This window comes from Phyllobates terribilis, unplaced genomic scaffold (assembly GCF_046119375.1).
Source record: "Phyllobates terribilis strain yellow unplaced genomic scaffold, ASM4611937v1 Scaffold_207__1_contigs__length_3498100, whole genome shotgun sequence".
Lineage (NCBI taxonomy): Eukaryota > Metazoa > Chordata > Amphibia > Anura > Dendrobatidae > Phyllobates > Phyllobates terribilis.
The window spans coordinates 3,155,255-3,178,183 of record NW_027362967.1 but is presented as its reverse complement, the minus strand read 5'-3'; the positions used below and the strand labels follow the sequence as shown (position 1 = coordinate 3,178,183).

At 44.2% G+C, this 22,929-nt stretch overlaps 1 protein-coding gene across 1 annotated transcript in view; it reads right to left on the bottom strand.

Annotated features, from left to right (window-relative positions):
* LOC141213682 (microtubule-associated serine/threonine-protein kinase 4-like) overlaps positions 1–6,317 on the bottom strand; it is a 53,925-nt gene extending 47,608 nt beyond the window's left edge. The window contains exon 1 of the mRNA XM_073665283.1: positions 6,258–6,317. Within this exon, the coding sequence (XP_073521384.1) occupies positions 6,258–6,317 (60 nt within the window). The remainder of the gene's footprint in view (positions 1–6,257) is intronic.
* Positions 6,318–22,929: the final 16,612 nt, after the last annotated feature.

Below are 22,929 nucleotides of genomic sequence, written 5' to 3'. Positions count from 1 at the left end.
CTTCAGCCTACAAAGAGGAAAAGAAACAAAAAGGAAATTTTGAGATGAGAAAGGTCACAATGGAGGAGGCCGCCATTGTATGTGACATTTGCTCCTCTCTGCAGATACAATAACTCTGGGGACTCATCGTGTTTTATATTGGAGGAAAGAAACTTCTATCCCACCATTATCTATAATATAACCAGGGATGGGTCCTTCTTTCCGAAGCCTCTATAGACTGCGCAAGCGCACTGTACCTGCACAATGTGGCCGCACACAGACGAACACATCCAGACCGGGAGGAGGACGGGGATGGAGGAGGAGTGTGGTGCCAGAAATAGAGGTATGCGTCATTTCATCATGGCTATGGGGGGTCTCCTGCTAAAAGTGGGGAGGCTATGGAGGCAGTGGCGTACCGCCAATGGCGGCAGGCCACGCCACTGCTATGGGGCCCGTGAGCCGGGGGGCCCATAGCAGTTGCCTGCACCGTGTATGCCCCGCATCGGGGCCCTTGCAACAGGCTCCGCTCCCAGGCCCGGCGTTAGCACCCGGGCAAGTGCCAGGTCCCTGAGCAGGCAGGGGGCCCCACTCCGCTCAGGGCCCCGGCACAATACTTACCTCTCCCCGTGCCTCCGCAGCTCCGGTGTCTTCCGCGTCCTGTGCTGTGACGTCTCAGGTTAGAGGGTGGGATGACGTCTTTCCACCACACCCTCTGCTGAGCAGTCACAGTGCAGAGCGGGAAGACAGCGACGCTGAGGAGTCCGGAGCAGAGCAGCGGCAGCAGGTGAGGTGAGGTGAGTATGTCATTTTTTTTTTTTTTAATGTATGGAGGCCTGGGGCCCATACACTATATAAGGGCTCGTACACTGTATGGAGGACTATATGGGGGCCCATACACTGTGTGGAGGACTATATGAGGGGCAGTATACTGTATGGATGACTATATGGGGGCCAGTATACTGTATGGAGGACTATATGGGGGCCAGTATTCTGTATGGAGGACTATATGGGGGCCAGTATACTGTATGGAGGACTATATGGGGGCCAGTATTCTGTAGGGAGGACTATATGGGGGCCAGTATTCTGTAGGGAGGACTATATGGGGGCCCATACACTGTGTGGAGGACTATATGAGGGCCAGTATACTGTATTGAGGACTATATGGGACTATATGGGGGCCAGTACACTGTATGGAGGACTATATGGGGGCCAGTATTCTCTATGGGGGCCAGTATTCTGTATGGAGGACTATATGGGGGCCAGTATACTGTATGGAGGACTATATGGGGGCCAATACACTGTATGGAGGGCTATATTGGGACCCATACACTGTGTGGAGGACTATATGAGGCCAGTATTCTCTATAGAGGACTATAAGGAGGCCGGTATACTGTATGGAGGACTATATGGGGGCCAGTACACTGTATGGAGGACTATATGCAGGCCAGTATACTGTATGGAGAGGACTATATGGGGGCCAGTATTCTGTATGAAGAATGTCTTATACTGTGTGGAGGACCATAGGGAGTGCATTATACTGTGTGGAGGACCATAGGGAGTGCATTATACTGTGTGGAGGACCATTGGGAGTGCATTATACTGCGTGGAGGACCATAGGGAGTGCATTATACTGTGTGGAGGACCATGGCGAGTGCATTATACTGTGTGGAGGACCATGGCGAGTGCATTATACTGTGTGGAGTACCATGGCGAGTGCATTATACTGTGTGGAGAGGTGTGGGGCCATTATACTACATGGAGGGCTGTGTGGGGGTCACAGTTGGGGGATCATACTGTGTTGGAGTCACCATACTTTGCCTTGAGAGTTGAGGTGGGGTACGGTAGAGTCATTATACTGTGCATGTGGAGGAATTCACCATGGGGGTAACATACTGTGTTTAGGGGGGGGGCACTGTTGTTGGCATCATACCTTATGGGGAAATAAAAGAGGAATCTAGGACTTCAGCAGGAGAAAAATTACTGTGTAAAGGCTGGAAAGTTATGACATATGCTCTTCCTTGACCCCCGACAATTTTCACTTTTTTGGAGGGGCTCCATTTAGCGCTTCTGCTATGGGGCCCCATGATTCCTATGTACGCCTCTGTATGGAGGTCTCCTGCTGGACGTGGGGAGGCAATGGGGGTCTCCTGCTGGACGTGGGGAGGCTATGGGGGTCTCCTACTGGATGTGCGGAGGCTATGGGGGTCTCCTGATGGACATGCAGAGGCTATGGGGGTCTCCTGCTGGACATGCAGAGGCTATGGGGGTCTCCTGCTGGACGTGAGGAGGCTATGGCGGTCTCCTGCTGGACATGCGGAGGCTATGAGGGTCTCCTGCTGGACATGCGGAGGCTATGGGGGTCTCCTGCTGGACGTGCGGAGGCTATGGGGGTCTCCTGCTGGACGTGCAGAGGCTATGGGGGTCTCCTGCAGGACGTGCGGAGGCTATGGGGGTCTCCTGCTGGACGTAGGGAGGCCATGGGGGTCTCCTGCTCGATGCGTTGAGGCTATGAGGGTCTCCTGCTGGATGTGGGGTGGTTATGGGGGTCTCTTGCTGGACATGGGGAGTCTATGGGAGTCTCCTGCTGGACGTGCAGAGGCTATGGGGGTTTCCTGCTGGACGTGGGGAGGCTATGGGGGTCTCCTGCTGGACGTGGGGAGGCTTTGAGGGTCTCCTGCTGGACCGAGGAAGGCTATGGGGGTCTCCTGCTAGACGTGCGAATGCTATGGGGGTCTTCTGCTGGACGTGGGGAGGCTATCGGGGTCTCTTGCTGGACATGCAGATGCTAAGGGGGTCTCCTGCTGGAGGGGTGGAGGCTATGGAGGACTCCTGCTGGACGTGGGGAGTCTATGGGGGTCTGCTGCTGGACGTGCAGAGGCTATGGGGTCTCCTGCTGGACGTGGGGAGGCTATAGGAGTCTCCTACTGGATGTTGGGAGGCTATGGGGGTCTCCTGCTGGACATGAGGAGTTTATGGGGTTCTACTGCTGTACATGGGGAGGTTATGCGGTATCTTGCTCAATGCATTGAGGCTATGGGGGTCTCCTGCTGGACGTGTGGAGGCTATGAGGGTCTCCTGCTGGACGTGAGAAGTCTATGGGAGTCTCCTGCTGGACGTGCAGAGGCTATGGGAGTCTCCTGCTGGACATGCAGAGGATATGGGGGTCTCCTGCTGGATGTGGGGAGGATATGGGGGTCTCCTGCTGGATGTGCGGAGGCTATGGGGGTCTCCTGCTGGACGTGTGGAGGCTATGGGGGTCTCCTGCTGGATGTATGGAGGCTATGGGGGTCTCCTGCTGGAGGTGGGGAGGCTATGCGGGTCTCCTGCTGGACATGCGGAGGCTATGGGGGTCTCCTGCTGGATGTATGGAGGCTATGGGGGTGTCCTGCTGGATGTGGGGAGGCTATTGGGGTCTCCTGCTGGATGTGCGGAGGTTATGGGGGTCTCCTGCTGGATGTGTGGAGGCTATGGGGGTCTCCTGCTGGACGTGGGAAGGCTATGGGGGTCTCCTGCTGGATGTGGGGAGGCTATGAGGGTCTCCTGCTGGACCAGGGGAGGCTATGGGGGTCTCCTGCTGGATGTGCGGAGGCTATGAGGTTCTCCTGCTGGACATGGGGAGGCTATGGGGTCTCCTGCTGGATGTGTGGAGGCTAAAGGGGTCTCCTTCTGGACGTGGGGAGGCTATGGGGTTCTCCTGCTGGACATGGGGAGGCTATGGGGGTCTCCTGCTCTATGCGTTGAGGCTATGAGGGTCTCCTGCTGGATGTGGGGAGGCTATGGGGGTCTCTTGCTGGATGTGGGGAGGTTATGAGGGTCTCCTGCTGGACCACGGGAGGCTATGGGGTCTCCTGCTAGACCTGCGGAGGCTATGGGGGTTTCCTGCTGGACGTGGGGAGGCTATGGGGGTCTCCTGCTCGATGCATTGAGGCTATGGGGGTCTCCTGCTGGATGTGTGGAGGCTCTGGGGGTCTCCTGATGGACGTGGGGAGGCTATGGGGGTCTCCTGCTGGATGTGGGGAGGCTATGAGGGTCTCCTGCTGGACCGGGGGAGACTATGGGGGTCTCCTGCTAGACGTGTGGAGGCTATAGGGGTCTCCTGCTGGACGTGGGTAGGTTATAGGGGTCTCCTGCTTTATGCATTGAGGCTATGGGGGTCTCCTGCTGGATGCAGGGAGGCTATGGGGGTCTTCTGCTGGATGTGGGGAGGCTATGGGGGTCTCCTGTTGGAGGTGGGGGGCTATGGGGGTCTCCTGCTGGAGGTGGGGAGGTTATGGGGTTCTCCTGCTGGACATGGGGAGGGTATGGGGGTCTTCTGCTGGACGTGGGGAGACTATGGGGGGTCTCCTGTTGGAGGTGGGGAGGCAATGGGGGTCTCCTGCTGGACGTGTTTAGGCTATGGGGGTCTCCTGATGGACATGGGGAGGCTATGGGGGTCTCCTGCTGGACGTGGGGAGGCTATGAGGGTCTCCTGCTGGACCGGGGGAGACTATGGGGGTCTCCTGTTAGACGTGCGGAGGCTATAGGGGTCTCCTGCTGGACGTGGGGAGGTTATAGGGGTCTCCTGCTTGATGCATTGAGGCTATGGGGGTCTCCTGCTGGACGTAGGGAGGCTATGAGGGTCTCCTGCTGGATGTGGGGTGGCTATGGGGGTCTCTTGCTGGACATGGGGAGTTTATGAGAGTTTCCTGCTGGACGTAGGGAGGCTATGGGGGTCTTCTGCTGGACGTGGGGAGGCTATGGGGGTCTCCTGTTGGACGTGGGGGGGGCTATGGGGGTCTCCTGCTGGAGGTGGGGAGGTTATGGGGTTCTCCTGCTGGACGTGGGGAGGGTATGGGGGTCTCCTGCTGGACGTGGGGAGGCTATGGGGGTTTGCGTGTGCGCATACTACGCTATCCGGCTCCATTTTATTGAAGACACTCTATGTGTGAATTCGCAGACACAGTGTCTTTAAAAAAATGGTGCCAAAATTGTACCAATAAAAATGCTTGTCACCAGGGTGTAGAACGGGTTCAATAGCTAGTTATCTATATGGAGAAGTTTTGTGCGGAGCGTCCGCTATTTACCTGCTGCAGTAATGTCCTGATGTTATGAAGTAAATCCGTCACATACTCTGAGGTGAGATGACCTTGTTGGTGTTTGGTCAGGCAGTTCCTTACTAGCTGCACCACCAGCCGGTGAGTGAAGCTGAGGACGCCATCGGGTGGTAGAAGCACAATGTTAGGGCGATTGTTGATAAGAATACCCCATAGTGCTTGTACCTGAAAATTATCCAGAAAAAATCCGGCCATAGTGAGAAACTGTAAGTGCGCTCAGTAACTAGCTATGGAGCCAAAATGGCACCCGCTACCCTGTGTACATTGTAGAAGTAGTGACTGTGAGCTGTGATGTCATAATGGGCGAGCATCACCAGTGATGTCATGATGGAATCTTGTGATAGAATCTTCATGAGGCGACTCTGCACAAACAGATGCTGCCGAGCAATGTGTACAGTGGAAACTCCATAGAATAAAATCCATCTCCATGTTATCATGACCGTTCTCTTTTATTTCCAGTCTGAACACAACCAGTATAAGGGTATGTTCACACGCTGCATTTTTGCAGCATTTTTTGTTCAACAAAAACCAAACTGGTGGCAGGAAAAACACTGAGTAAAATACGCACGTTTTTGCTGTGTTTTTAATTGTTTTTTTTCTCATTCATTTGAATTGGTGAAAAACGCTGCAACGGCCCTAAAAGGATTGACAAGCTGCAGAATACAAAAAACACTAGAAAAGAAACGCAGCATGTGAATGAGACTTCAGAAATCTCATACACTAAGCTCGTACTTTAAAGTGCAGTGTTATTGCCGCAGAAAAACAGCCAATTGTGAACACACCCAAAAGATATACTCCATCATATGGGAAATAATGTGTAGGTTTATTCCTCATTTGTCTTTTTTTTCTCCATAGAACATTTTAGTTTACTATTAACAACTGTGACAAATATTGAAGGTATTGAAGAATTAATAAAAAGTGATAAATTATTTACATCATTGTCATTGATCGTTGTGTCTTTATAAAGTTCAATCCTTTACCTTGTTGTGTTTAGGTCGCGAGATCGTGCAGCTGCAGGAGCGGTGAGCCGCTGTCAGTCGGCCAGACTCCCTATAAAGCCGGTTTCACACGTCCATATATTTCCAGTACCGGAAAGGAAAAAACGGTACCAGAGATATCCGTGTCCCGTGTGTCCCTGTTTGTCACACGTGTGGCAACAGTGTGCCGCATCAGGATCACACGTACCGGCACCTGGGAATTAGCGTTACATTTTAGTGGGTTTGATATGGTTATTTCTGCTAACATCCATCCACAGTTTTAGTAAAGTGCCGTGAGCAGCAGAAAGTGCACACAGTGTAAGATCCTCACCATGGTCCTCCACACAGTGTAAGACTCTCGCCATGGTCCTCCACACAGTATAAGACACTCGCCATGGTCCTCCACGCAGATTAATGCACTCCCTAAGGTCCTCCACACAGTATAATGCACTCCCTAAGGTCCTCCACACAGTATAATGAACTCCCTATGGTTCTCCACACAGTATAATGAACTCCCTATGGTTCTCCACACAGTACATTGCACTCCCTATGGTCTTCCACTAAGTATAATGCACTCCCTATGGTCCTCCACGCAGTATAATGAACTCCCTATGGTCTTCCACACAGTATAATGCACTCCCTATGGTCATCCACACAGTATAACGTACTCCCTATGGTCCTCCACACAGTATAATGCACACCCTATGGTCCTCCACACAGTATAATGCACACCCCATGGTCCTCCACACAGTATAATGCACTCGCCATGGTCCTGCACACAGTATAATGCACTCCCCATGGTCCTGTACGCAGTATAGTGCAGCCCCCCAAAGGGTAAAATGCGGTCCCCCACCATAGGGTAAAATGCAGCCCCAGTCCTCCAGTATTATCAGTACACACTGATTTATAAATAAATACATACTTACCGCTCCTCGTTCCCCGCTGCTTCAGTCTCTGCAGCTGATCACCTCAGCAGTTGCCAGCTCCACTGTCTGGCACAGCGTGGCGCGTCATCACGCCGCTGCGTCAGATGCAGAGGAAGAATGATGCTTTCAACCAGGGCCGGCTCCAGGTTTTTGTGGGCCCTGGGCGAAAGGGTCTCAGTGGGCCCCTGTAACACTGTAAAATAATACTCTTTCTGTATTGTTTTTTTCTACTGAGGACTTCGCAAAGTATCAATATCACGATATTCTTATAAAAAAAATGTATCTATTTATTCTTGGATTGTCCATTAAATAGAATCAGATTGCAGCAGGTACATACAATAATTAGTTATAAAGTAATTGTCCATTTGTCCATAATTAGCTTAATTGTTGAGATTCACCCATCTTTCCTTGGATCCTGGCTGGTAAATCATGTCTTTGTCCAGCACGTGTCCAGGCCTACATGTCATCTGTTTCTCAGCATGAAGATTCTTCTTCTGTGTCTTGTGGGGTGGGAAGAGCAAGAGAGCCCCCCTTTCTGTACCATGGGCTTTTATAGCCAGTCGTATGGCACACCTGTTCTACATATGGTAGTGAACCAAAAATACACACACAAATAGCGCATGTCAACTAGACACGATGGCTGAGGCATACAACTCAGATTTAAGAAAAATGATTATCGATTATTAATTATTTAACATTCCCCCCTTTTTGAGGATAAAAAGGACTGAAAAATCCTCAAAAGAAGACAGGTTTATCATTAGGATAACAATCATTTTTTTCCTTTTCTTCTTCCTTGGCAATATTATTAAATTTCCATAATAATAATATTGATATTATTATTATTATTATTATTATTAATATCAATATCTGATTATTGTTATATAATGATGTGAATTCATGTTATGGTAAGCCGTGACTAATATTCATTTAATATGTATAATTATACTTCCCTATATCTAAATTGAAGCAATCGCGGGTCCAATCGTCATCGTCTGATGTCATCGGGTCGTCGTCTCGTCTTCTTCTTGGTTCTTTTATAACACAGTCTTTAGATGAAAACTCCTTTGAAATAAATTATAGCATGTAGATATTGTACAGTCCATAATTGTATTCATCATTGTGCAGTCTATAAACTGTGCTCTTTATTAGAAAGATCATGTGTGTCAGATGATAAGAAAACAAAGTCCATGGATGAAATGTAGCTTTAATATCTGTGCGATGTCACCTGGACTTACGTTGTCTTTGGATAGTTCTGGAATCTTCCGTGTCGTCCGCACTGGTCTCGTGTCACTTTTGGAACAGATGTGACGTCTTTGGTCAGTAAAGCAAGGGTTAACTTGACACTTCCCTGCTTTATATAGCCCCATAACCAGTACTCAGTCCTTTATATACAGGACACATATGCCAGGTATTACCTGTTCACCAGCTTTCATTGAAGCGTTGCAGGTGATAAGAAACCACTGGAACGTGATGAAACTTGAACACAACCCAGTACATATAGGATCATCGTCCTCTGCCGTCCCGGTGATCAGTGGTGTGAATTGTATCTGACACAGTCTATTATCACTCAGCATTCACACCTGTTACCTTCTGAGACTTCCGGATATCAGTTGCTTCTTCTTGTAACTTTTGAGAGTCTCTTTGATTTATAAATATGAAAAGTCTTTATTAAGATAGAATTCATAATTGCGATGTCTTGATTGAAGTCTTCATTCCCTAATCTGATACCAAATCTGGCAATTTTTCCTAACCTATAATATCACAGCGTACCATAGCAATCAATAATATCCATCTAATTATTTTCAAAACATTAAAATAAATTATGGTTGGAATAATAAACAATAATAGATAATAATTCATTATTAATCAAGTTCTCCATATGATAGAACATTTTTATGTCATAGGGGTAATTACCTTTTCCAACCCATAGGTGTCAGTGTGTTTTGAAACAAGTGTTTATATCTTTATTAAACCAATAATACCAAAGAATGTATACTGCTGAACCAAAATGAATAAATATATGAATGTAAGAATGAATGAATGAATGAATTGTTGTGTTTACTCAGAAAATGTAAACATTTTTCTTATATTAATTCATATCATTATATTTGATGAAGCAATATTCTTGTACTTGACATTACCCCATTAAATATTAATGTGTTTTCTCAATTGAAATCTTGAACTGAATTAAAATCAAAAATTGAGAATTAAAAATGAAAAATGGAAAAATAAGAAAATAAGAAAGAATTCAATTTTAAAAATGAAAAATAAAATTAAGAGTAAAAATAAGAATAAAAATAAAAATAAGGCCTTTAAATTGTAATGACAAATGCAGAGTAATTATATTCTCCATAAAAAATACCCTTATATCTCCATTATCTGGATGATTTCATATTTGTCATAACCTTGTATCACCAAAAAATTATTAAACTATGCAACTTTGCATGTAATACCCTTCTTAATTATACCATTGTACCTTATTATTGTTTTACCTTTATTAAAATGTGTGGAAAATAAGTATTGATCAAAAGTGATTATGTAATCAGGATCAAAAACACATTTTCCCCCTTAATACCAAAAAATATTATTTTATAAAATTTATGTATATATCAGAACCAAATTAAAATAATTATTCTTCTAGAAATATTTTGCATAAATTTCATATCGATGAGTAGCATAGATTTGTCTAAAGAGAGGTGTGTACCTATTTAGGTAACCATTAAAAATAATATCATAGTTATTCAAGAATATTATCATGTGGAAAATTATTCTAAATGTAAATTTGCTTTGTAAACCATTTGATGTGTGGTTGCCCTTATCCACTATTAGTTAAATCAAGAAATAATAATTATTAAAGAAATATAGAAATATATATATATGTAGATAAAACCTAATTATGTATTATAATTTCCTCAGAATTAAATATATTTTTGTACCTTCACATAAAGAAACATTTTTTTTTTCAAACATACGAACATACGAGGCCTCTGTCACATCAATCACACTTAGCAGCTGCTGATTTACTCATCTGTCACCTTCACTCTGACATTCACAGATCTGTTCAACTCAAACATTCCACATATGAAGTTTTATATATATATATATATATATATTTAACCCAAAATTGTATCCCAATTTATTAATGCGCATTGTAAACTATCAGTTAAATTGAATATCTTTATATTTCTTTGAATATTCCCCAAGTACATATTATATAATATGAGAATAAGTCACTGGAATTTCAGACACTTGAAAAAACTCTTGACTTAGATTCTTTTTTCACTGGCTGCCAGGTTTTAAGTTACATCAGCTGAAAATAGAATGAATGGGATCTATACTATTAGCTCAAAGTTCAAAGGCCGCAGCTGTCACACGTCATGCTGTAAAGCTACTTGTTATAACGAACACTTCATGCACAGAAAATATTAATTCATAAGTGCTACACATAATAATCCAACTAGTTATATTGTTATTATTTTAAAATGTTATACACATAAATCATGCAATTTTTTCACTTCCTGTGTGAATAAAGAAATAAATCCATTTTAGAGTTGTTTGATCAAATCCTGCTTTGGAATGAAACCTCTAAGGAAATATAAGAAAGTACAATTAAATATCAAATTCATACAGAAACAGAATTATTTAAATATCTTATACATATATTGGTTGGTTCTAATGTAATTCAAAATATTGCTACTTAAATTTATATATAAAGTTCTAATTTATTAATTAATATATATATATATATATTTATAAATATATATAAATACAATTATACACAATCTCTACATAAACAAGTGTGTATATATATATATATATATATATATATATATGAACTATTAGAAACTATGTAACTACAATTTTACTGTATAAGATTATAAATAAATATTGAGACATTGTAACACTTCTATGCTACATTATCATTACAGTTTTTTCTTAGCCACTCCCTAAACCAAATCTTCTGTCTCTCTCAAATATCTCCAGGAACGCCCTATTTAGGAAAGACATTTTTCTATCCTTCAAAACCTCAGAGAACTGCCTGTCCTTCTGTTCACATTCCATGACGTCACTCTCAGCCGGTCGTCTCACCTGACTCTGTCCATCAGTTTCAGCCATTTTCCTTTCCAGGGAGAGGTCACAGCTTTGGATTTTTAACTCTTTCTGTGAAGAGATGGACCGTTGCACTGGCTGATATGGCTTATAACAGATATGAAATCTTCTGCGTATTTGATAGAGTTCACTATGGGGATGACTCAGTCTAGGAGAGTTTGATATTGGCTTTTGGTAAGATTTTACCTTTTCTGGTTTTACAAATTTAACTTGATTTATTTTCTTTTCACGATTCTCATGTTTCCTAACAAAATCCAGCAACTGCGCACATTCAAATAATGAATGTTTTTGTGATGCAATAACTTGGGAAACTGGATTTAGGAATTTGAATTTTTGTACAAAAGTGGTTATGATTTGTTGTACTTTTCCATTTTTGATGAGAGCTTTGTACAACCGTTCAAATATGGACATGAATGTATATGTACATTCCTTCCTACCAATCCTTAGTTTGTTATGTTCTGCTACCAAAGCTAAGGAAAGAGAGGAGATCTGTCCCTACTATAGGACTCAGCTGAATCCCTACGATGTAACAGGGAACCTGATCCTGCGATCAGACCTGCTAAAGTCCTAATCTAGTCTGTACGGAGACCTATAGATGTGGGGAGGGAATCCCTACAAGTACTAAGGACTGGGAGGAACATGGGACACCTCCTAACAGAAATAGTAGCAGACAGACGAACAAACAAAATAGATAGAACATAGAGGTCCGTAGACCAAGCAAACTAACAGAGCTAGATACAGAGCACAGGCTAGCTAGAAAGTAGATATACAATGAAGTCCAGCAAAGCCAGAAGGGCGGAGCAGGATTAAATAGGCCAACAAGGTCATGTGACCAGCAAAGGAAAAAAAACCTAACAGCAAGGTTCTAACAGTACCCCCCCTTCTAAGAGGATCCTCCGGATCCCCTAGGACCAGGCTTATCAGGAAATCTCCTGTGAAACGCTCTGATAAGTCTGGACGCGGAAACATCATCTGACCTCACCCAAGAGTTATCCTCGGGTCCGAAACCTTTCCAGGCCACAAGATACTGCAAACTACCTCTATACCGTCTAGAGTCAAGGATGCGAGAAATTTCATATTCCCCGTCCTCCACCACCGGAGGAACAGAGGCAGAGGCGTCACCATCCGACACAACAGCTTTTTTTAACAGAGAGACATGAAAGACCGGATTAATTCTCCAGGAGGTAGGAACCTCCAACCTAACAGCAGATTGGTTGACAACCTGAAGCACCTTAAAGGGCCCTACAAACTTGGGACCCAATTTCTTAGAAGGAATCCTCAACCGCAGATTCCTAGAGGACAACCAAACCATGTCACCAACAGCGAACAAAACCTCCTGTCGTTTCCTATCAAAGTAGTCTTTAGATTTTCTGTTGGCCTCCTGAAGATTACCACGCACATCCGTCCAAACTCTTTCCAAATCACCGGAAAAATTCTCCTCCTCAGGCACGGCAGATCCCAACTTGGAGAACGACCCAAACGACGGATGTCTCCCAGAACAACAAAAAAAAGGCGAACGACCAGCAGAAGAAGATGTATGATTGTTCAGAGCAAATTCGGCAAGTGGCAGAAACTCAGACCACCCCTCTTGATTGTCTGCCACAAAACAACGCAAGAACTGCTCAACATCCTGGTTTTTCCTTTCTGTCTGGCCATTAGATTCAGGATGATATCCGGACGAAAACGACAAATGAATTCCCAACCTGTCACAAAAGGCACGCCAAAAACGAGCCACGAACTGAGGACCCCTATCAGAAACAATGTCAGTAGGAACGCCATGAAGTCTGACAATTTCCTTGACAAAGGCCTTAGCGAGAGTTTTAGCGCAGGGCAGTTTGACGAAGGGAACCAAGTGACACATCTTGCTAAAACGGTCCACGACCACCCAGATGACAGTAAAACCCTCAGAGGGGGGAAGGTCAGTTATAAAGTCCATAGCCAAATGTGTCCAAGGAGCACTGGGGACCTCCAAAGGACAAAGCAACCCCGCAGCAGGAGTATGTGAGGACTTAGATCTAGCACATATAGTACATTGGCGCACCCACTTAATGACTTCCTTCTGCCATCCAGGCCACCAAAAACTGCGACCCACCAGTCTCTTGGTCTCAGAGATTCCGGGATGACCTGCCAACCGAGATTCGTGACACTCAACAAACAAATCTCTCCTAAAGGTCCCAGGCACAAACAACCTCCCATGAGGAGTGTTAGATGGGGCATTCTCCTGAGCTTTAAGAATCTCATCTTCCAAAACGGAGTCTAAAGCAGCTATCACAACACCTTCTTGTAAAATGTTTTCCTCTTTCTCAGCACCGACTATGGGAGAAAAACTGCGAGACAAGGCATCCGCCTTAACATTCTTAGTACCAGGGATGTAAGTAACGGAGAAATTAAACCGCGAGAAAAACAGTGCCCACCTAGCCTGACGGGCATTCAGGCGCTTGGCAGCATCAAGATATATCAGATTTTTATGATCCGTAAGAACCTGAACGGGAAATTCCGCACCTTCCAAGAAGTGGCGCCAGTGTTCAAATGCGAGTTTAATAGCCAATAATTCCCGATTACCAATATCGTAATTCAATTCAGTCTCCGAAAATTTTTTTGAAAAAAAGGCACAGGGATGTAATCCATCCCCGTTATCCTGAGACAATACTGCGCCAACCCCCACAGAGGAAGCATCAACCTCAACCAAAAACGGCCTAGTAACATCAGGCTGCATAAGGATGGGAGCAGAGGTGAACCTCTCCTTGAGATACACAAAAGCTTCAATGGCCTCAGAAGACCACTGAACCGCATCAGCACCTTTCCTGGTGAGATCAGTCAGAGGTTTGACAATACTAGAAAAAATTTTTATGAATTTTCTATAGTAATTGGCGAAACCCAAAAACCTCTGTATCGATTTCAAACCAATAGGCCTAGGCCATTCCTGCACAGCCTGAACCTTAACCGGATCCATCTCAAAACCTTTGCTGGAGATAATGTAGCCCAAAAAACTAATTCTCTGTACAGCGAACTCACATTTCTCCAGCTTAGCAAAAAGCGAATTGTCCATTAATAACTGTAATACCTCACGCACGCTCCGCCAATGAGACTCCAGATCTGGCGAATAAATCAAAATGTCATCCAAATACACAACCACATTTTTACCGATCAAAGGTCTAAGGATGTCATTAATCAGATTCTGAAAAAATGCAGGAGCATTAGTAAGACCAAAAGGCATAACCAGATTCTCAAAATGACCCACAGGAGTGTTAAAAGCAGTCTTCCATTCATCACCCTCCTTCATGCGCAACAGATTGTATGCCCCCTTAAGGTCAATTTTAGAGAACCACTTGGCCCCCAATAACTGGTTAAACAGATCAGGAATCAATGGCAGTGGGTAAGGATTGCGTACCGTAATTTTGTTAATCTCACGAAAATCCAGACAAGGACGTAAACCGCCGTCCTTTTTTTTTTACAAAAAAAAATCCAACCGCCACAGGAGACTTAGAGGGCCTAATGTGACCGGCGGCCAAACTTGTCTGTATGTATTCCTCCAAAGCCTTCCTCTCAGGAATGGTAAGGTTAAATAAACGACTTTTAGGAAGAGTCGCTCCAGGGACAAATTCAATAGAACAATCATAGTCTCTATGGGGAGGCAAAACCTGCGATTCCTTCTCAGAAAAAACTCTCCAAAAATCCTGAATAGGAACAGGCAATTCTCCCCTATCCAAAGCTGCAATACGCCCGTTACAACACTTGTCATAACATTTATGGCTCCAGGATTTAATTTCACTGGTAGACCAATCCAGTACAGGATTGTGAAATTTTAACCAGGGCAATCCCAATATTACTGGAGAAGGCAAGTTATTCAAAACTACCAAATCCAATTTCTCATGGTGAACACCATTAATAGTGAGAGGAAATTCACAGACCTTGAGAGTAATATTCTTCAAAGGGGAACCATCCACAGAAACCACAGCAATGGGGGATGATAAAGGTTCAGGTTTTAAATTGAGTCTTTCCACGAATCCCCCATCAATTACATTCAGAGTAGACCCGCAATCAACAAATACCCGAAATTCCATTAATTTTTTCTGAGCAATCGTGGAAGCAGCTAAAAATATACCCTTGGAATTTAAACAAGCAATACGAGCGTGACTGACCATTTTTTTTTCTTTCTTCATACGAAGCTCACAGCCTTTAATCAAATGACCAGATTTTCCGCAATAGAAACACAAGCCTTCAGAAAATCGACGGTCTTTTTCTTGAGAGCGAGGTGTCACCGATCCAATCTCCATCGGTTCACCACTGTTAATACACACATTCTCATAACCAGAAACTGACATAGCAGAGGATTTGCTCTCATTAACCCTTGCACGCAGTCTTCTATCCACCCGTATAGCTAATTGCATAGCCTGTTGCAAATCTTCAGGTGTAGGATAAGCAATTAGCAGGTCTTTAACCCTTTCACTGAGCCCAGCAAGAAATAGACTTTTCAGAGCAGAATCGTTCCACCCTGTTTGAGTAGACCAACGACGGAAATGAGTACAATATTTTTCCACATTACCTGATCCTTGTTTTAAACGTCTCAACTCAGTCTCAGCTGATGTGACACGGTCAGGATCATCATATAATAGTCCCAAAGCAGAAAAAAAACTATCCACTGATCTGAAGCATGTATCACTAGGTTGCAAAGAAAAGGCCCACTCCTGAGGCTCTTTGCGCAAAAGTGACATTATGAACCCTACGCGCTGGGATTCATCCCCAGAGGACTTAGGTCTCAAACGAAAATACAATAAGCAAGCATTTTTAAATGAAAAAAATTCTCGGTGTTCACCAAAAAATAAATCCGGCAAACATACCTTAGGCTCCAAGAAATGTGCTCCAGGACAGTTACTCACGTGCTGACGGAGCTTGGCCACCTCCAGAGAGAGTCCCTGCAGGCGATGAACCAAATCCTGAACCGACACCATGATGGAACAGAAAAATCTTTCCTTAGAGAATTTGCAGGCTGGACTTACTGTTATGTTCTGCTACCAGAGCTAAGGAAAGAGAGGAGATCTGTCCCTACGATAGAACTCAGCTTAATCCCTACGATGTAACAGGGGACCTGATCCTGCGATCAGACCTGCTAAAGTCCTAAGCTAGTCTGTACGGAGACCTATAGATGTGGGGAAGGAATCCCTACAAGTACTAAGGACTGGGAGGAACATGGGACACCTCCTAACAGAAATAGTAGCAGACAGACGAACAAACAAAATATATAGAACATAGAGGTCAGTAGACCAAGCAAACTAACAGAGCAAAACACAGAGCACAGGCTAGCTAGAAAGTAGATATACAATGAAGTCCAGCAAAGCCAGAAGGGCGGAGCAGGCTTAAATAGGCCAACAAGGTCATGTGACCAGCAAAGGAAAAAAAAAACTAAGAGCAAGGTTCTAACACTCGCTCCTCCGGCCAGCAGCTACTCTGTAGATGCAGCCCTGGGCCTATGGTAAGTATCTATCCCTGTACAGGGGTGTAATGGTAAAGGCCAGGGTTCCCTTGGGATCTGCAGAATGGAGTAGCTTGTGCCAAGTCTGTCCGAGAAAGCCTTTTTGAGCTGATGGATTTAAACAAATTTCAACATTTAGGAAAAAAGCATTAATCTATTTCAGTTAGAGTTAATTCAATTACTCTAGCATAAAGATCCTAATTCACTTTGTCTAAAGGAAGTTAGTTGGCAAATTTTTATTGTGTGAGCAATGAGGTTATGAAACTGTCTACCACATGAACTTGAAATACTTAATTTTCAAAAAAAAAATTCAAGGAGGGCATATGTGTGCCTTTCTTGAATAATATAAAATTGCAGGTTATCCGTACTAGATTTTGTTATGGGATGTTGATCATGGGAACTAGTCTGATTGCCATATGTGGAGTCGGGAAGGAATTTTTCCCCTAATATGGGGCAATTAGCATCTGCCTCATGGGGTTTTTGCCTTCCTCTGGATCAACACATTAGCTTTTAGGTTGAACTTGATGGACTTGTGTCTTTCAACCTTAAAACTATGAAACGGTCCCTGTATTGAGGTTCAAAGGTGAAGCCCAGGGTTCATTTGGAACCATCAGAAATGGTGTGTTTTGCGCCCAGTCTGTCCGAGGAAGCCTGTTTGAGCAAACGTCCTCAGAAATATCTTAACATTTAAGAAAGTAGCAATAGTTAGGGTTGGCTGAACCATTCTAACCTTAAGTTTGCCCCTCCAGTCAGCATCTACTATGTAGATGCAATCAAGGCCCTGTAATAAGTCTTTATCACTGTACAGGGTTGTAAGAGTGAAGGCTAGAGTTCCTTTGGAACCTGTAGGATAGACTGGCTTTTGCCAAGTCTTTCCAAAGAAGCTTTTATGAGCCATAGGCCTCAGACAGGTCCTAACAAGAAAGTGTCATTAGATAGGTTTTTCTTTAGTTAGGATTGATTCAACTACTCAAGCCTCAAGCGCACTCCTCGGGCCAGCAGCTACTCTGTAGATGCAACCCTGGGCCTATGGTAAGTATCTATCCCTGTACAGGGGTGTAATGGTAAAAACCAGGGTTCCCTTGGGATCTGCAGAATGGAGTAGCTTGCGCCAAGTCTGTCCGAGGAAGTCTGTTTGAGCCAACAGCCTTAAACAGATCCCAGTATTTAGGAAAAAAAAGCTTTAGTTAGAGTTGAATCAACCACTATAGCCTCAAGCTCGCTCCTCCGGCCAGCTGCTACTCTGTAGATGCAGCCCTGGGCCTATGGTAAGTATCTATCCCTGTACAGGGGTGTAATGGTAAAGGCTAGGGTTCCCTTGGGATCTGCAGAATGGAGTAGCTTGCGCCAAGTCTGTCCGAGAAAGCCTTTTTGAGCTGATGGATTTAAGCAAATTTCAACATTTAGGAAAAAAGCATTAATCTATTTCAGTTAGAGTTAATTCAATTACTCTAGCATAAAGATCCTAATTCACTTTGTCTAAAGGAAGTTAGTTGGCAAATTTTTATTGTGTGAGCAATGAGGTTATGGAACTCTCTACCACATGAACTTGAAATACTTAATTTTCTAAAAAAAATTCAAGGAGGGCATGTGTGTGCCTTTCTTGAATAATATAAAATTGCAGGTTATCCGTACTAGATTTTGTTATGGGACGTTGATCCAGGGACCTAGTCTGATTGCCATATGTGGAGTCGGGAAGGAATTTTTCCCCTAATATGGAGCAATTAGCATCTGCCTCATGGGGTTTTTGCCTTCCTCTGGATCAACACATTAGCTTTTAGGTTGAACTTGATGGACTTGTGTCTTTCAACCTTAAAACTATGAAACTGTCCCTGTATTGAGGTTCAAGGGTGAAGCCCAGGGTTCATTTGGAACCATCAGAAATGGTGTGTTTTGCGCCAAGTCTGTCCAAGGAAGCCTGTTTGAGCCAACGGCCTTAGACAGAACCCATCATTTGGTAATAAAAAAGCTGTAGTTAGAGTTATAGCCTCAAGCTCGCTCCTCTGGCCAGCAGCTACTCTGTAGATGCAACCCTGAGCATGTAGTAAGTCTCCATTCCAGTACAGGGGTGTAATGGTAAAAGTCAGGGTTCCTTTTGACCTGCTTATGCCAAGTCTGTCCGAGGAAGCCTTTTTGAGCTGATGGCTCTACACAGATCCTAATGTTTAGGAAAAAAGCTTTTGTTTATTTCAGTTAAATTCTCTTTTGTTGGCTTTACTTTTAATCTAACTTTCCCCCAAAAATCAATTATTAATATAGCATTTACCTGCCCAGATCTCAGAACTAATGCACTATTAGGATGTAGCAATCCCATATAATTTTGTGTGCAGTTTTAATACTATGTAATCACCCCCCTCCATTAATTGGTAATATGTGAGTGGTTGTCGCATCAGTATTTTGCACCTGTGTTGCGGTCATCGTTATTATATGGTATGATTAGCACTGAGACCTAGGCAGGTAAACACTGTTGCCCTTTTTTTGCTGTGATAATTCTTGAATTTTGGTGGGAATTTAAATTTGTCTTTGCTTTTAATGTTAGTGTAGGGACTCGCAAGTATGAGGACCCTTGACGCGGGTTGCGAGCTTGTGTATTTTGGCCAAAATATTTACTAATACCTCATATATATCATATATAATTTTTGCACGTTATTTTTATTCAGCGTGCAGCCAGACCCATCAATGTTGGCCTTGTAAACTAGGGTGTCTGTCTTCATGGGGTGCACTTAAAAAGTGCTCGGCAGCCCACCTAATCTAATAGTTTCGGCTTCACTAATAGGCTGTAAGCCAGACATTGTGCACTACCTGTGTGTGACCAGTGCCCTATACAAGGCTTATTTGTGTGCAGTTTTAATACTGAGCAATCACCCCCTCCATGAATTGGTAGGTTGTGAGTGGTTGTCTCATCAATATTTTGCACCTGTGTTGCTGACTTCTTCATTATATGGGTTTGCTGCATCCTTGTAATTATTGTTGCTGTATTTGCTGTGTTAATTCTTGAATTTTGGTGGGAACTTTAATTCCTTGTTTTTGTGACTTTGCTTTTAATGTTAGTGTAGGGACTCGCAAGTATGAGGACCCTTGAGCAGGTTGCGAGCTTGTATATTTTGGCCAAAATATCGACCAATACCTCATATATATCATATATATTTTTTACATGCTATTTTTATTCAGGGTGCAGCCAAGCCCATCTACAGGTGCATCTCACAAAATTAGAATATCACCAGAAAAGTTAATTTATTTCATTTCTTCAGTACAAAAAGTGAAACTCTTATATTATATAGAGCCATTACACCCAGAGTGATCTATTTCACGTGTTTATTTCTGTTAATGTTGATGATTATGGCTTACAGCCAATGAAAACTCAAAAGTCATTATTTCAATTAATTAGAATACCTTATAACAACAGCTTGAAAAATGTTTTTAAAATCCAAAATGCAATCCTACTGAAATGTATGTTCAATAAATGCCCTCAATACTTGGTCGGGGCTCCTTTTACATCAATTACTGCATCAATGCGGCAATGTGGCATGGAGGGATCAGCCTGTGGCACTGCTGAGGGGTTATGGAAGCCCAGGTGGCTTTGATAGAAGCCTTCAGCTCGTCTGCATTGTTGGGTCTGGTGTCTCTCATTTTCCTCTTGACAATACCCCATAGATTCTTTATGGGGTTAAGGTCAGGCGAGTTTGCTGCCAATCAAGCACAGTGATACTGTTGTGTTTAAACCAGGTATTAGTACTTTTGTCAGTGTGGACAGGGGCCAAGTCCTGCTGGAAAATGAAATTTCCATCTCCAAAAAGCTTGGCGTAGCTAAGGTTTTGGTTCAGGGGGCCGAAACTTCTGAGTGGGCCTCTAACCAGGTAACCCTGATTACAACTATAGCGGCGCACCCAGATAGTGGATGTAGGAAAACCTCAGCAGATGACCGCGCTGTTGCTAAAAATAATCTCTATACAAAGACCAGCACTAATATTACCGCCATATGGTGACATATATTGATTGATGCCAGTCCTGCAGAACATATAAGAGATCACAGCTCAGTTTTATATAGTACCTTACAGCTGACGTTCTTTCTGATTAAATTGTTCACTTTTCCCGTCTTTTCCATCTGGCCCAGACCGACACGACTACTTCTCCAGCCAGGGCTCAGAGTCTCAGGTATGCAGAGATCACAACAAAGACACATTTGACTCCTTACATTTCAGGCACTGACCAGATCTATCCCCAACCTGCACAAACTTCTCGTCCTGCTGATACCCCAATACTGAGCCTCTGCTGCAAAATGTGTCCCTATTACTGCACCTACTGTGTGCCCTCTAGATGGTAAAACAAACCTCTAAAATAAAGTAATGCCGTGTGCAAGTGTCCTAGAAAACAGTGCCCACATTGTGCCCCCTAGAAAGTAATAGTGCCCCTTCGACAGTCACTATAACCTGAGTTCCCCTATAACAATAAGTGCCCACCTAAGATTTAATAATGTCCTGAGTCTCCCCCCATGTAGAGCTCCGCTCTAACCAGTATGATGTTCTCCTATTCACGATATAATTCCCCCTCACTGTATAGTACCCCCAAACAGTATACTGACCCCTTAGTAGCCCCCAAGCTGATGGCTCCAACACTGTATGATGGCCTCCACACTATACAAAGACCCCACATTATCTCCCACACTGTATGATGGCCCCCACATTGTTCAAAGAACCCACATTATCTCCCACACTGTATAAATAGCCTACATATAGTATAATGCACCAGATAATCCTCAATATAGTATAATGCACTCCCCATAGTCCTTCGTATAGTATAATGCGCCCCCATAGGCAGAGTCTGTAGTAAAATGCTCCCCCATTGACAGAGTCTGTAGTATAATGCTCCCCCCCTTCTCATAGGCAGAGTCTGTAGTATAATGCCCCCCCCTCCTCATAGGCAGAATCTGTAGTATAATGCCCCCCCATCTCATAGGCAGAGTCTGTAGTATAATGTGCCCCCCCTCCTCATAGGCAGAGTCTGTAGTATAATGCCCCCCCATCTCATAGGCAGCGTCTGTAGTATAATGCCCCACCTATAGGCAGAGTCTGTAGTAAAATGCACCCCCCATAGGCAGAGTCTGTAGATTAATGCTCCCCCTCTTATAGGCAGAGTCTGTAGTACAATGTCCCCCCCCATAGGCAGAGTCTGTAGTATACTGCTCTCCCCTGCTCATAAACAGAGTCTGTAGTATAATGCCCCCCATAGGCAGAGTCTGTAGTATAATGCCCCCCCGTAGACAGAGTCTTTAGTATAATGCTCCCCCCTCCCCATAGACAGTCTGTAGTATAATGCCCCCCCTCCCCATAGGCAGAGTCTTTAGTATAATGCCCCCCCCTCTCTGTGGGCAGAGTCTTTAGGATAATGCTCCCCCATAGGCAGAGTCTGTAGTATAATGCACCTCCCCCTTCCCATAGGCAGAGTCTGTAATATAATGCCGCCCCCCTCCCGGCAAAAAATAAATAAACAGTACTCATCTCTCCTCCTGGTTCCCTCACTGCTCAGAGCACCCAGCCCGCACACATCTTCAGCACAGCGGGCCGGGCACCAAGTGATGATGTCAGAGACGTCAGTCACAGAAGGGACTAATTGGAGAGAGATCCGCGCTCCCTCTCATCAGTAAACTTGCGGCGGTGACGGGCGGTGGGGCCCGATGCTGGCACCAGGGGCATGCCAGATACAGTTACACTGGCGTAGCCCTGGATGGGTCCCCTAAGAGCGAGGGGCCCGGGGCCACCGCCCCCTTTGCCCCCCTGGTAGCTATGATACTGTGGCGGAGGGAAGCATGAAGTGCTCTAAAATTTCCTGGTAGACGGCTGCGCTGACTTTAGTGTTGAAAAAACACAGTGAATCTAGACCAGCAGATGACACGGCTCCCCAAACCATCACTGATTGTGGAAACTTCACACTAGACCTCAAGCAGCTTGGATCGTGGCCTCTCCACTCTTCTTCCAGACTCTGGGACCTTGATTTCAAATGAAAATTGGAACTCTGGGACCTTGTGGAGTGTGTCAATGACTGCCTTCTGGACATCTGTCAAGTCAGCAGTCTTCACCATGATTGTGGAGCCTACTGAAACAGACTAAGGGGCCTTTTTAAATGCTTAGGAAGTCTTTGCAGGTGTTTTTTGTTAATTATTTTAATTTACTGAGTTAATGACTTTTGTGTTTTCATTGGCTGTAAGCCATAATCATCAACATTAACAGAAATAAACACTAGAAATAGATTACTGTGTTTGTAATGACTATATAATATATGAGGTTCACTTTTTGCATTGAAGAACTGAAATAAATTAACTTTTTGATGATATTCTAATTTTGTGAGATGCACCTATATGTTATGGCCTTGTA